Source organism: Scyliorhinus canicula, chromosome 15 (assembly GCF_902713615.1).
Source record: "Scyliorhinus canicula chromosome 15, sScyCan1.1, whole genome shotgun sequence".
NCBI lineage: Eukaryota > Metazoa > Chordata > Chondrichthyes > Carcharhiniformes > Scyliorhinidae > Scyliorhinus > Scyliorhinus canicula.
The window spans coordinates 103,458,912-103,471,967 of record NC_052160.1 but is presented as its reverse complement, the minus strand read 5'-3'; the positions used below and the strand labels follow the sequence as shown (position 1 = coordinate 103,471,967).

The 13,056-nt window shown below is 44.8% G+C and overlaps 1 protein-coding gene across 8 annotated transcripts in view; it reads left to right on the top strand.

The window, feature by feature from the left end:
• The window catches only part of LOC119978275 (synaptotagmin-B), an 835,178-nt gene that overhangs the window by 715,103 nt on the left and 107,019 nt on the right, over positions 1-13,056 (top strand). For all 8 annotated transcript variants that reach the window (XM_038819768.1, XM_038819769.1, XM_038819766.1 and 5 more), the window contains one exon: positions 12,466-12,633. In XM_038819768.1, coding sequence (XP_038675696.1) covers positions 12,466-12,633 — 168 coding nt within the window. The remainder of the gene's footprint in view (positions 1-12,465; positions 12,634-13,056) is intronic.

The following is a 13,056-nucleotide window of genomic DNA, read 5'->3' as shown; positions in this document are numbered from 1 at the left end:
GCCATCTTCCCATCAATACGGAAGGACTGTTCCCACCCAAAATTCCCTACCAGTTCAGTTGGATCTTCTGGAGCCAGAGCCTACCCATGAAACTTGGTCCCGATCCTTGCACGAATATGACTGCTTACTGCTGGCTGTAGGTCACTGGGGTTGTGGTGGTCCCCATAATTTGCAGAGGTTCCCCCTTATACGTGGATAGCCTGGCTCTGGTATCTCTTACGTTTAGGGCAGGATGCCCATTCGGAGGCAACTGAATAAACGTTCACCAGTGACGAAGATGCAATTCCCCTGTCTACCTCCATCACTAAAGAATATCCGTTCACGAGTAGCCTTATTCTTACATGGGCGACTTTGGTCATGATGAGGCAGTTCAACTGCATCATCCCTTCATCTGGAGGCTGATGTGCCTGACTTGGATGTGGCTTGTTGCCAGGGTGATATGTCTATTGCCGATTCTGGCAGCCTTGCCTAGGTCGTGCCCTTCTGCAGCACTTAACGGCAGTCCAGCAGCTGCCACTTGAGAGCTTTCTCGGGTATATCTGAGGTTGTCTTGTTTCTTAGCCCACCAGGGCATCCCAATGGAATATTGGGTCGATAATGGGTGCTATATATGGGCACCTCCACTTGAACTGAAGGCTATCTATGCAAGGTAAACCCCCCCCCCCCCCCCCCATGGTCCCTCCCCCCCCCCCCCCCCCCCCCCCCCCCTTGTTTCAGGAAGCAAAGTACTGTACACAACCCTGTCAGCATCAACGGGGCCGAGGTGGAGATGGTTAACAGTTTCAAATTCCTCGGGGTGCACATCACCAAAAATCTGTACTGGTCCACTCACGTCGATGCTATCACCAAGAAAGCACAACAGCGCCTATACTTCCTCAGGAAACTAAGGAAATTCAGCATGTCCACATTAACCCTTACCAACTTTTACAGATGCACTATAGAAAGCATCCTATCGGGCTGCATCACAGCCTGGTATGGCAACTGCTCGGCCCAGGACCGCAAGGAACTTCAGAGAGTCGTGAATACTGCCCAGTCCATCCCACGAACCTGCCTCCCATCCATGGACTCCATCTACACCTCCCGCTGCCGGGGGAAAGCGGGCAGCATAATCAAGGATCCCTCTCACCCGGCTTACCCACTTTTCCAACTTCCTCCATCAGGCTGGAGATACAGAAGTCTGAGAACACGCACGAACAGACTCAAAAACAGCTTCTTCCCCACTGTCACCAGACTCCTAAATGACCCTCTTATTGACTGACCTCATTAACACTACACCCTGTATGCTTCAACCGATGCCAATGCTTATGTAGTTACATTGTATATCTTGTGTTGCCAGATTATGTATTCTCATGTATTTTCTTGAATTTTGTTTAATTCCCTTTTCTTCCATGTACTGAATGATCTGTTCAGCTGCTTGCAGAAAAATATTTTTCACTGTACCTCGGTACACGTGACAATAAACAAATCCAATCCAATCCAATCCATCCCATCCCATCCCCCTCCTCTTTCCTGAGGATGCTAGTGTCCGGTATTCCTTGAAATTCCTGAGCACCTTTTTCAGCATTCTCCAGGGACAAGGCTATATCAATGGCCTTTTTTCAGGTCTAGGTTGGGCTCCGCCAGCAATTTATTTTGGGGCTCTGACACTACTAATTCCACACACCAGTCTATCACGTAGCATCTCAGACAGGGACGGGCCAAATTTGCAGTACTCTGGCAATTTCCGTAACCTATGACTGAATTCTGTAACGGGCTCCCCCGGAGTTCTTCCAACTGTGTTAAAATGGCATTGTTGGAGGATGATTGACGGCTTCGGATCATAGTGCTTTTGCACTAAGTCTACAAGGTCATCGAAGGTTTTGGAGTTGGGAGCCACTGGGAAAGTGAGGCTTTTTATGATGCTAAATGTTGGGGCCCCACAAGCAGTCAGGAGAATTACCTTCTGCTTCTCGTACCCTTCAATGCTGTTGGCGCGAAAGAAATAGTGCATGTGCTCAGCATACTGGCCCCAGCCTTGTACGTTTGCGTCTTACGGCTCTAGTTCTCTAACTAAGGATATTTCCAAGTTGTTTTTTCTTGTTGGCATTGTTTTCTTTCTTTAAAAGCTGCTTGGAGTTCCGTTCCTGCTCCTCTTCACCAGTGTAATAACGTCATCGGAGGTCAATCTGGGCAAAGCAAAGGTTTATTTCTCAGCTGAAATAAAGCCGCGGCGGACAATGCACTTGATCCAGCCTGGGATTGTCGCGACCTCCCTCTCCGGGTCTGGGTCACAGCATTTAAGCTCCTGCGAGCCCCTATTGGGCCGGCCTCCGCCCAGTCAACATACAAACTCGTATTCCACGAATCCCACAGGGAGATCAATCGGCGATTCCCTGTGGTCTTCATGGGAGTTACAACATGTACACTTTCCATGTACACAGCGGGCTGCAGCTTGTCGAAAACCTGATGCACCGTTACTTGTGCACACGTGAATACAAAATGCATTAAATACTATGTACATTGGACTGTAAGAGTAACTCAGAGTGCCTGATTGTGTTATGATAGGTTGGCATGGCATCTGTGGTAAATGAAAAGGTGATGCTGTAATGGAGGGTCTCCATTGAGGTGAAGTGAAAATGTTGGTACCTTTTAGGAGTTATACTCTGATGTCCTATCTTGAGCTGAATCGCACAATGTAACCACTCAATGTGGAGCAGTTTGTTTTGGCAGATACCAGAGACTCGGGGGAACAGTTTTGTCTTTTTGACAGGATTGCTCACAGTGAACACAAATGAGAGAAAGGGAAGAAAACTGAAAAGTAGTCTGAAAAGTAAATTGAAAAAAAAAATACCATTACTTCAGTGTGAAGACAGTGGAATCCAAATTGCCACTTTAAATCTACTTTGAATTCATGAGTGTGTTGTGATGGAGTGCACATGTACCAGTAAAGCACACTGAGCCAGGCATTTGCTTCACTCGATTAGCAGAAATCATATAATAAAATACTAAAATTAAAATTTAGATACTTACTGAACTTGTGTGCCTCACTATTAAGAAAAGGTCGGCTTGTCTGCTCATCTTTCTTCGCAGTTATTTTTCATCATTAAAATTGTTCAGAGTCATAGTCATCGTTATTAGCTCAACCTCTGATAATAAAGCTCTAACGCGATGTGAGATTGTGTAACTAAGCATAGGCTGCAGGGGAGGGCAGACCTCCAGAAATGCAGCCTAGCAGTGGTGGCCATGACAAACCATCCTGTATGTGTGTGAGTGGTGTATTTTTCACCAATGCAAATGACAATTATTATGAGTGCAATAAATTATAGGCTTGAGGAAGAACCTTCAGAATGAAAGATTGGGATTTGACTATGCTGGTTGAATTACAATAAGGTTCAAGTGTTGCTGTTTTGAAGTCACATTTTCTTAATATGGCAGTTTTTCATCACTCTAATGTGTTAAATTTAATTTAGAGAAAAGGTTTAGAAAAGTGGCGAAGGCATCTTCCAGCTTGAAAAAAGATTCCACGTTTACTACGAAGAACATGGGGAAATCCGTTAAGTGTTTCCGTTAAAAAAATTAATTTATGGGATGTGTGCATTGCTGACTAGGCCAATGTTTATTGCTCATCCTTAGTTGCCCTTCAGAAGGTAGTGGTGAGCTGAGTTTTCACTCAGTTTTGCTCCCGAAGCCTGTAACCCTTTCGCCCTGCTAGGCCTGGTCTAGTTCGAAATGTACCATGCCCAAAGCCCTAGCATAGAGTGCACCTGTGACCTCACAGATGCAATTATCATACAATCCCTACAGTGCAGAAGGAGGCCATTCAGCCCAACAAGTCTGCACCGACCGTCTGAAAGAGCACCCTACCTAGGCCCATGCTCCAACCTTGTCCCCTATAATCCAACCTATCCTTTTGGACACTAAGGGGCAATTTATCACGGCCAATCAACCCAACCGGCATATCTTTGGACTGTGGCAAGAAACCGGAGCTCCCGGAGGAAACCCACGCAGTCATAGGGAAAATGTGCAAACTCCACACAGTCACTCAAGGATGGAATTGAACCCGGGTCCCTGGCCCTGTGAGGCAGCAGTGCTAACCACTGTGCCACTGCAATATGCCACACAGGTCACTCATTGAACTCTGGAAGAACCCCGCAGCTCAAAGGTTTAGGGCTGCTGTGATCTTTCTGGCCACAGGGAGCAGGTGTTTTCCACTGCCACATGGCTCCAAGTCAGCAAAGTTGTGGCACAGGTACCTCATAGACTCCCTGGTGAGGTGGAGTTTCCGACGGCACATGTCACAGCTCCACGAAGGTTATTTGAGTCCTGAGTACCTTCGGTCTCCTTCTGCACCTTTGAGCCCCCTGCATGGCTGGTGTGACCTTGGCCCCTGACCCTGCCCTGTGGCCCCCTGGTCTCCTTCCACAGGGTCTTTCTTGGGTGTCACCATCCATTGCTGCTGGAGTCTGTGCTCCTCCAGCGCTGTAATAAGAAGAATAGCCAACTACATTGGCTCTATACGGATATCGATCCGATTCCTGCAAGGGATGAGAGAGAAAGCGTCAGTTTGTGTCGCAGCTGGATGACATCATTAATTGCCCTGACCCATTAGCCTCCTGACCTGGAAGCAGACAGTCCCAGAACTTATCCGAAGGCGACTGCTTGCTCACAGTTCATATGCCTTCCCATCTCCATTATAGGCCTGGCCATGGCCTTTACCCTCACCTAATTAGACTCGTCTTTGTGCCTCCGTCTGGTTTTCCCCTCCCTTATGCTCCCTAACACTGGGGGCTCTGACAGGAAGTTTATGTGTTCGCACATCCCTAATAGACAGGATGAACTGGATAGTGATATCCGCCTTGGGGGATAATGGATCCTGACTGGCAGGCCTTGGGTACAGTATGGAAGCGAGCCCAGTGCCTCTTAATTACTTGCTGCACCTGCAAACCAACTTTTGCGATTCATGCACACAGACACCCAGGTCCCTCTGCACAGCAGCATGCTGCAATTTTATACCATTTAAATAATAGTCCATTTTGTTGTTATTCCTACCTAAATGGAGTACCTCATATTTACCAATATTGTACTCCATCTGCCAGACCCTTGCCCACTCAATTAAACCAACTATATACCTCTTCAGACTTTCAGTGTCTTCTGCACACTTTACTCTACCACTCACCTCAGAACTTTGACACATTACTCTTGGTCCCCAACTCCAAATCATCAATGTAAATTGTAAACAATTGCAGCCCCAACACTGATCCCTGATGCACACGACTATCTACTGATTGCCAACCAGAAAAACACCCATTTATCCCCACCTTTTGTTTAACCAATCCTCTATCCATGCCTTACCTGTAACGCCGTGCACCTTTATCTTATGCAGCAGCCTCTTATGTAGCACCTGGTCGAATAATAATAATAATAATAATTGCTTATTGTCACAAGTAGGCTTCAATGAAGTTACTGTGAAAAGCCCCTAGAAGCCACATTCCGGTGCCTGTTCGGGGACGCTGGTACAGGAATTGAACTTGTGCTGCTGCCTTGTCCTGCAATACAAGCCAGCTATTTAGCACACTGTGCTAAACCAATACCTTCTGGAAATCTAGATACACCACATCCACCGTGTTCCCCGTTGTCCACCGCGCGCATAATGTCTTCAAAGAATTCCAGTAAATTAGTTAAACATGACCTGCCTTTCATAAACCCATGCTGCGTCTACCTAATGGGACAATTTTATCCAGATTTGTCACTATTTCTTCCTTGATTAATTTTTGCCAGCAAATTTTGATAAACTACCTCGAGCGTATTTGCTATTTCCCCTGCCATCTCTTTTAGTACCCGTCCATCAGGGCCAGGAGACCTGTCTACCTTTCGCCCCTTTGGCTTGTCCAACATTATCGACTTAGTGATAATGATCATTTCTAGGTCCTCACCTGCCAAAGCCTCCTTGCCATCAATTATTAGCATGCTATTTGTGTCTTCCACTGTGAAGACCAACACAAAATACCTGTTCAATGCCTTGGCCATTTCATCACTACCCATTATTAAATCCCCCTTCTCATCCTCAATGTTTACCTTAGCTATGCTTTCTCATTTATATATTTGCAGAAACCTTTGCTTCTGTTTTTATATTCTGAGCTAGATTACTCTCATAATCTATCATACTTTTCTTTATAGCTTTCTTTGTGGCTTTCTGTTGACCGTTAAAGATTTCCCAATCCTCTAGTTTCCCACTAATCTTAGCTACTTTGGAAATTTGCTACTAAGAAAATTATCAGATACATTCCATGAACTCCTGAAGGCTGCCTTAACTGACCTGGTTTGACCAATCAACATGTAGATTTAAATCTCCCATGATAATTGCCGTACCATTTTTACATGCATCAGTTATTTCATTATTTGGTGGCGTAGAGTCTATGCCTATCAGTGACCTTTTCTCCTTACTATTTCTAATATACACCCAAATGGATTCAACCTTTTTCTCTATAGAAACTATATCATAAGAACATAAGAACTAGGAGTAGGAGTAGGCCATCTGGCCCCTCGAGCCTGCTCCACCATTAAATGAGATCATGGCTGATCTTTTGTGGACTCAGCTCCACTTTCCGGCCCGAACACCATAACCCTTAATCCCTTTATTCTTCAAAAAACTATCTATCTTTACCTTAAAAACATTTAATGAAGGAGCCTCAACTGCTTCACTGGGCAAGGAATTCCATAGATTCACAACACTTTGGGTGAAGAAGTTCCTCCTAAACTCAGTCCTAAATCTAGTTCCCCTTATTTTGAGGCTATGCCCCCTAGTTCTGCTTTCACCTGCCAGTGGAAACAACCTGCCCGCATCTATCCTATCTATTCACTTCATAATTTTATATGTTTCTATAAGATCCCCCCTCATCCTTCTAAATTCTAACGAGTACAGTCCCAGTCTACTCAACCTCTCCTCGTAATCCAACCCCTTCAGCTCTGGGATTAACTTAATGAACCTCCTCTGCACACCCTCCAGTGCCAGTACGTCCTTTCTCAGGTAAGGAGACCAAAACTGAACACAATACTCCAGGTGTGGCCTCATTAACACCTTATACATTTGCAGCATAACCTCCCTAGTCTTAAATTCTATCCCTCTAGCAATGAAGGACAAAATTCCATTTGCCTTCTTAATCACCTGTTGCACCTGTAAACCAACTTTCTGTCACTCATGCACTAGCACACCCAGGTCTCTCTGCACAGCAGCATGCTTTAATATTTTATCATTTAAATAATAATTGCGTTTGCTGTTATTCCTACCAAAATGGATAACCTCACATTTGTCAACATTGTATTCCATCTGCCAGACTCTAGCCCATTCACTTAACCTATCCAAATCCCTCTGCAGACTTCCAGTATATTCTGCACTTTTCGCTTTACCACTCATCTTAGTGTCATCTGCAAACGTGGACACATTGCCCTTGGTCCCCAACTCCAAATCATCTATGTAAATTGTGAACAATTGTGGGCCCAACACGGATCCCTGAGGGACACCACTAGCTACTGATTGCCAACCAGAGAAACACCCATTAATCCCCATTCTTTGCTTTCTATTAATTAACCAATCCTCTATCCATGATAATACTTTACCCTTAATGCCATGCATCTTTATCTTATGCAGCAACCTTTTGTGTGGCACCTTGTCAAAGGCTTTCTGGAAATCCAGATATACCACATCCATTGGCTCCCCGTTATCTACTGCACTGGTAATGTCCTCAAAAAATTCCACTAAATTAGTTAGGCTGACCTGCCCTTTATGAACCCATGCTGCGTCTGCCCAATGGGACAATTTCTATCCCAATGCCTTCCTATTTCTTCCTTGATGATAGATTCCAGCATCTTCCCTACTACCGAAATTAAGCTCACTGGCCTATAATTACCCATCTCTCACTATGGCCCCGATGTCATCCTTAAATATCAGAGCTACACCTTCCCTTACCTTCCTGACTGTCCTTCCGAATAGTCTGATGCCCCTGGATATTTAACTCCCAGCCATGACTACCCCTGTCTCTGTAATGGCCACTAAATCATACTCAGTCGCAATGATTTGGGCTATGAACTCATCTTGTTTTGAATGCTACGAGCATTCAGGTAAAGCATCCTTATGTTAGTTTTTATACCTTTTTGAATCCTAACACCTCCATTAATAACATCTCTTTAGTTCTTCTTCCCTTTAACTTTTTTTTAGAATTTTCCATGTAGTTGAACCCACCTCCCCACGTGTTAACCTGATGCTTTGCTTCCCATTAACATTATACTTCCTGTGGTTTTATCCCCCCCCCCACTTGCTAGTTTAAAGTCCTTGTGACTGCCCTATTTATCCTTTCCACTAGAACACTGGTCCCAGATCGGTTCAAGTGAACACCGTCCCACTTCTGATGTTTTGGGTAAGCTGGGTCTGCGAGTGCGTTTACTGCAGCAGTGAGAGAGACAGACTTCCAACACTTGAAGAAATGTAACTCAATTTTATTGAACTCTAAACTATCATACATACTTTAACTGTGGGTTGACACTATGCTGACTTGACTGGAGACCTGAGGCTAATCTGACCATACTATCTTACTACCACATGGTGTATGTTTCAGTTGCTGCTCACGGCTCTGACTGTCTCAGAGGCTGGATCCCAAGAGAGCGGGAAAACCCATGCCCTCTGGATTTATAGTGGTTGTGTCCTGTCTGGTGATTGGCTGCTGTGTTCTGTGTGTTCACAGGTCATCCTGTGTGTCAATCACTGCCTGTCTGTGCACCATCATATACCTGTGTGTATATTATGACAACTTCTTCTTTCCCTCCACATTACCAGCTACGTTCGTCTCTCTCTTTCTCTCTCTCACTCTTTTTCCCCTTTTGCTACTCTGCTTCACCATCCTGTTTTCATCTCTTCTCAAAAAGATCCTTGTCCTTCTTTCAAATGCTACAAAAACCTAAATTCTCACAAGATTTCTGAATTCTTATGACATTATCCTACTTATTGTTTCCTGTAACTATTTTACCACTGGGGGATAATCTTCCTGTCACAATGCATCTGTCCTCAGGAACTGTCTTTTGCAATCCTTCCCCTTATCTCTTCACTTTCTATTGTCAAAACCTAATGAAAAATCTTTCTTTACAAAATCCCTTTTGGCCTTACTCCTTACATCTATTCCAATTGTTCCTTCTCTCCTGGTATTTGTCAGTTTTCTTCTCAATATGCAGTATTGGATCTGCCTTTTTGACACAATGGAATGTGGAGTGTCTCCTGCTGCAGAAACCTACTCTCCGAGCGCCACAATGGAAAGGCACACAGCATTACTGATACTATAATTTCAGACAATTGAAAAAAGAAGATGGGCCTCCTGAAAATGAAGATGGACCTCTGGGGGTGCACTGAGCCCAGAAGATGGACCTCCTTGAGAATGAAGATGGATCTCCAAGAATATTCTGCGGCTAAAGGATGGATCCCATCCTGAGCACCCAATCTTGAGGTCCATCTGCAGATGTTAGCCCCCTCCCCCGCCCACTGCTGTGCTGTTCTGGGGTTCAGACCTGCTGACAGCCTATGTCCTGAACTCCAGAGGCAGCACCAGGTGTGGTTCAGGTAAGTTCTGACATCCACCATATTTTCCCAAACATGTTTCACACTGGCATGTTTCCAGCTCGCACCACAGAGAATGAGGTGTGGGTGGTCAGGCCTTCATCTGCCTTCCATTAGCGAGATGCAAATGAGTTTCACACCGGCCTGCAATGGGTTGCCCGATTGGCCATGGCAGGCAACAGTTTAAGATCCCGGGGGAAATTCACACCGGTGTGAAAGTGATTTTTGGGTCTCCCGCCAAATTCTTCCCACCCCCACCCTCCATTAAACCCACTGTGGGGGCAAGGGAGAATTCTATCACGTGGGTGGAATCTAGTGCCTTCTCTGGGATGAGTTTGCTGGGAGCCCTGCCACCTTTCCACCTCTGAAGTCCAGGATGGGAATGCTTGTGGACAGCATTCCTGCCCTGCCCAAACAATTAATGCCCACTTAAGAAACCCATCATGCTGCTGCTGATATTCACCCAGCGACAGGTGGGACAGTCCTTGGCAGCAGAGCCAAGCAATGTATAAGCTGTGGGTTTTTGATTAGCTCTTGGGGACAGGACCTCAGCCCCGGCGGGCTTGGTCCTGGGGAGGGCCGTCCACATCACCATTAGTGACACTTAATTTGGCCGGCCCTCCTGAAAGTAGGCAATGTGGAGCTCTCACTCGCTCTCCAGTTGGTGGGTGAGACCCCGTTGACTCCATTAAATTTTTACTCAATGAGTGTTATATAAATATTGATGAAGGAATAACTAATTTGAGAAGGAATGCGCTGGAACTGCAGCTGGAGCTTTTCATTTGGGTGCTCCGTCGATACCATTGAAATAAATGTTGTCAGAGCACATCCTCCAGGATCGTACACTGTTGCCCGCCATGGCCAATCGGGGAACCCATTGCAGGCCGGTGTGAGACTCATTTGCATCTCGCTAATGGAAGACAGATAAAGGCCTGACCATCCACACCTTATTCTCTGTGGTGCCAGCTCGAAAAATGCCACTGTGAAACTGGGATCATCGAATATAGGTAATCGCATACAAATTTGGTTTTATTTTATCCGCACTAAATGATGATTAGATGCTATGATTTTATTCTTTGAGACAGCCCCAGTGGTCTGCTTGTAGTCTCAGCTAAGGAACCAAGAATCCTGTTTTACAATTACTTTAAAAAGAAAACAATGGCTCAAGAAGTGTCTCTGAAGATTCACACTATGCCGGAATCAATAGCCGCATTGCATCCTGGCTCCGCTAGCTGATGTCAGTGGAGTTTACCCATGTGTATGCATGAAATGTCATTCTGCCGACACCGATAAAAGAACCATTTTTGAAACATGGGTATGGAGTAAATAAAACGCTTAAGTAAGTTACATTGAAAGTATTCCTTATAAAAGTAACTGTCTTTTGTAACACTGTGAAAGGACTGTTAGGTTCCACGTCTTCAGAACAAAAAACATGACTTTGGCAAGGTTACTTTTATGCTTTTTAAAAAGAAATAAGATATGAAGTTATCTGTTGCCTTGTACATATTATGCATGCTCTGTTTGCAGGTGCTTTCTTCAAATGTGTTTGTGCCCGTGATGGTACTGTCAGAGAAAGGCCATGGAACAACCCACATTCTCACTTCATTGGAGTGCAAATGACTGCTTCCGTTCACTGTACTGTGTAGCTCCTTAAATCTGACAGTTTAACTATCTGCCTTGCAGCTCTTCAAGGTCAGTTCAGGCTTAAGAATATCTACCACCTTTGCTGTGAAATCCGAAGAAATGCTTCCCTCCCACAGCCCTCAAGGGGTGTGGGGAATTGTTGATGGACATCCTCCAATTGTTGATGTGTTATTGTAGGGCAAAGATTTATCATCTCACTTCTAGCAGCACGGTAGCATGGTGGATAGCACAATCGCTTCACAGCTCCAGGGTCCCAGGTTCGATTCCGACTTGGGTCACTGTACGGAGTCTGCACATCCTCCCCGTGTGTGCGTGGGTTTCCTCCGGGTGCTCCGGTTTCCTCCCACAGTCCAAAGATGTGCAGGTTAGGTGGATTGGCCATGATAAATTGCCCTTAGTGTCCAAAATTGCCCCTAGTGTTGGGTGGCGTTACTGGGTTATGGGGATAGGGTGGCGGTGTTGACCTTGAGTAGGATGCTCTTTCCAAGAGCTGGTGCAGACTCGATGGGCCGAATGGACTCCTTCTGCACTGTAAATTCTATGTATGTAGATCTTCTGCAAGAAAAGGGGGAACGAAAAGCATGTTATACATTTCTAAGATGAGCATAATATGGCTTAGTATGGTGTATTTTCTGAATGTTAAACTTGCATTTTATAAAGTCCTCCAATCTTCTCTTTTAGTATTACACTGAAGACAATTACCCAAGGGCAGTGCAAGCCATTGGGCATTCTCTAGTGGGTACCCTGTAGACTAGTGTAAAGACCTTCACAGTCATGCATCCCAATAATCAATGTATAATCGGGATGGTTATACTGGCATGGCACCCATAAATGCCCCTTGCTAACAGCTTGCAGCATCTGCAGACATTTAATTTGCATAGCGTCAACAGGCACAAGTGGGACTGAGGGTGCAGCTAACCAGAAAGCCCAGCATAGGAAAGGACGGGGGAGGGCAGATGGAGGTTGTCCAGGTGCTTTTTAAGGAGGATGACTGATATATTTGGTAAGAGAATAACTACTTCTGCCTTTTGGACTGTAACCCATGGACTTGCAATGCTCCCTATTAGGCGTGCTAGAAAATGTGGGAGAAAGGAGAACCCAGGTCAAATGTATCATTGCTTATGTGGGTTCCATTGGGTTCCCACTGGTACACCTTGGACTTTCAGGGTCATCTTCTTCAAGGAAATGTGGTTGGCATGGCAGAGCTCGAGACCTTTAACTGTTCTCCATGTCTTTTGCAGCTAACAGTGGGAATTCTTCAGGCAGCTGAACTACCTGCACTGGACATCGGTGGCACATCTGACCCTTACGTTAAAGTTTTCCTGCTTCCAGACAAGAAGAAGAAATACGAGACAAAGGTTCAAAAAAAGACTCTGAACCCTTGCTTCAATGAACACTTTACATTCAAGGTAACACTTCAGGACACACACAGATTTAAACTTCAATTTAAGTTTTGTTTCAGTAAGAGGCATGGTTGTTTGTATTCATTGTTTTCTTTAGTTTATGCAGTAAAATCCATTAGTAAATGACCACTAAAGGGATTCTGTGGTTTTTCTGTCCTGCAAATATTGTCACTATAGCTAGTTCATTTCCATTAACCTCATAGGCTCTAAAGTGCCCTAAAAGCATAACTAGTGGAATTTTTTGAAAACTTTTCCAAAATCCAAATAAACAATATTAATTTCATTCAATAACATAGATTACCCACAATTGTGTGGGTAAGATAACTATAAGAATATTATCAAAAACTACTAACTATAATAAATTAACTATAATAAATTGTGATTATCCACTACAAAGACCCTCTGCCAACTCCCTGAGGTAACAGTGTC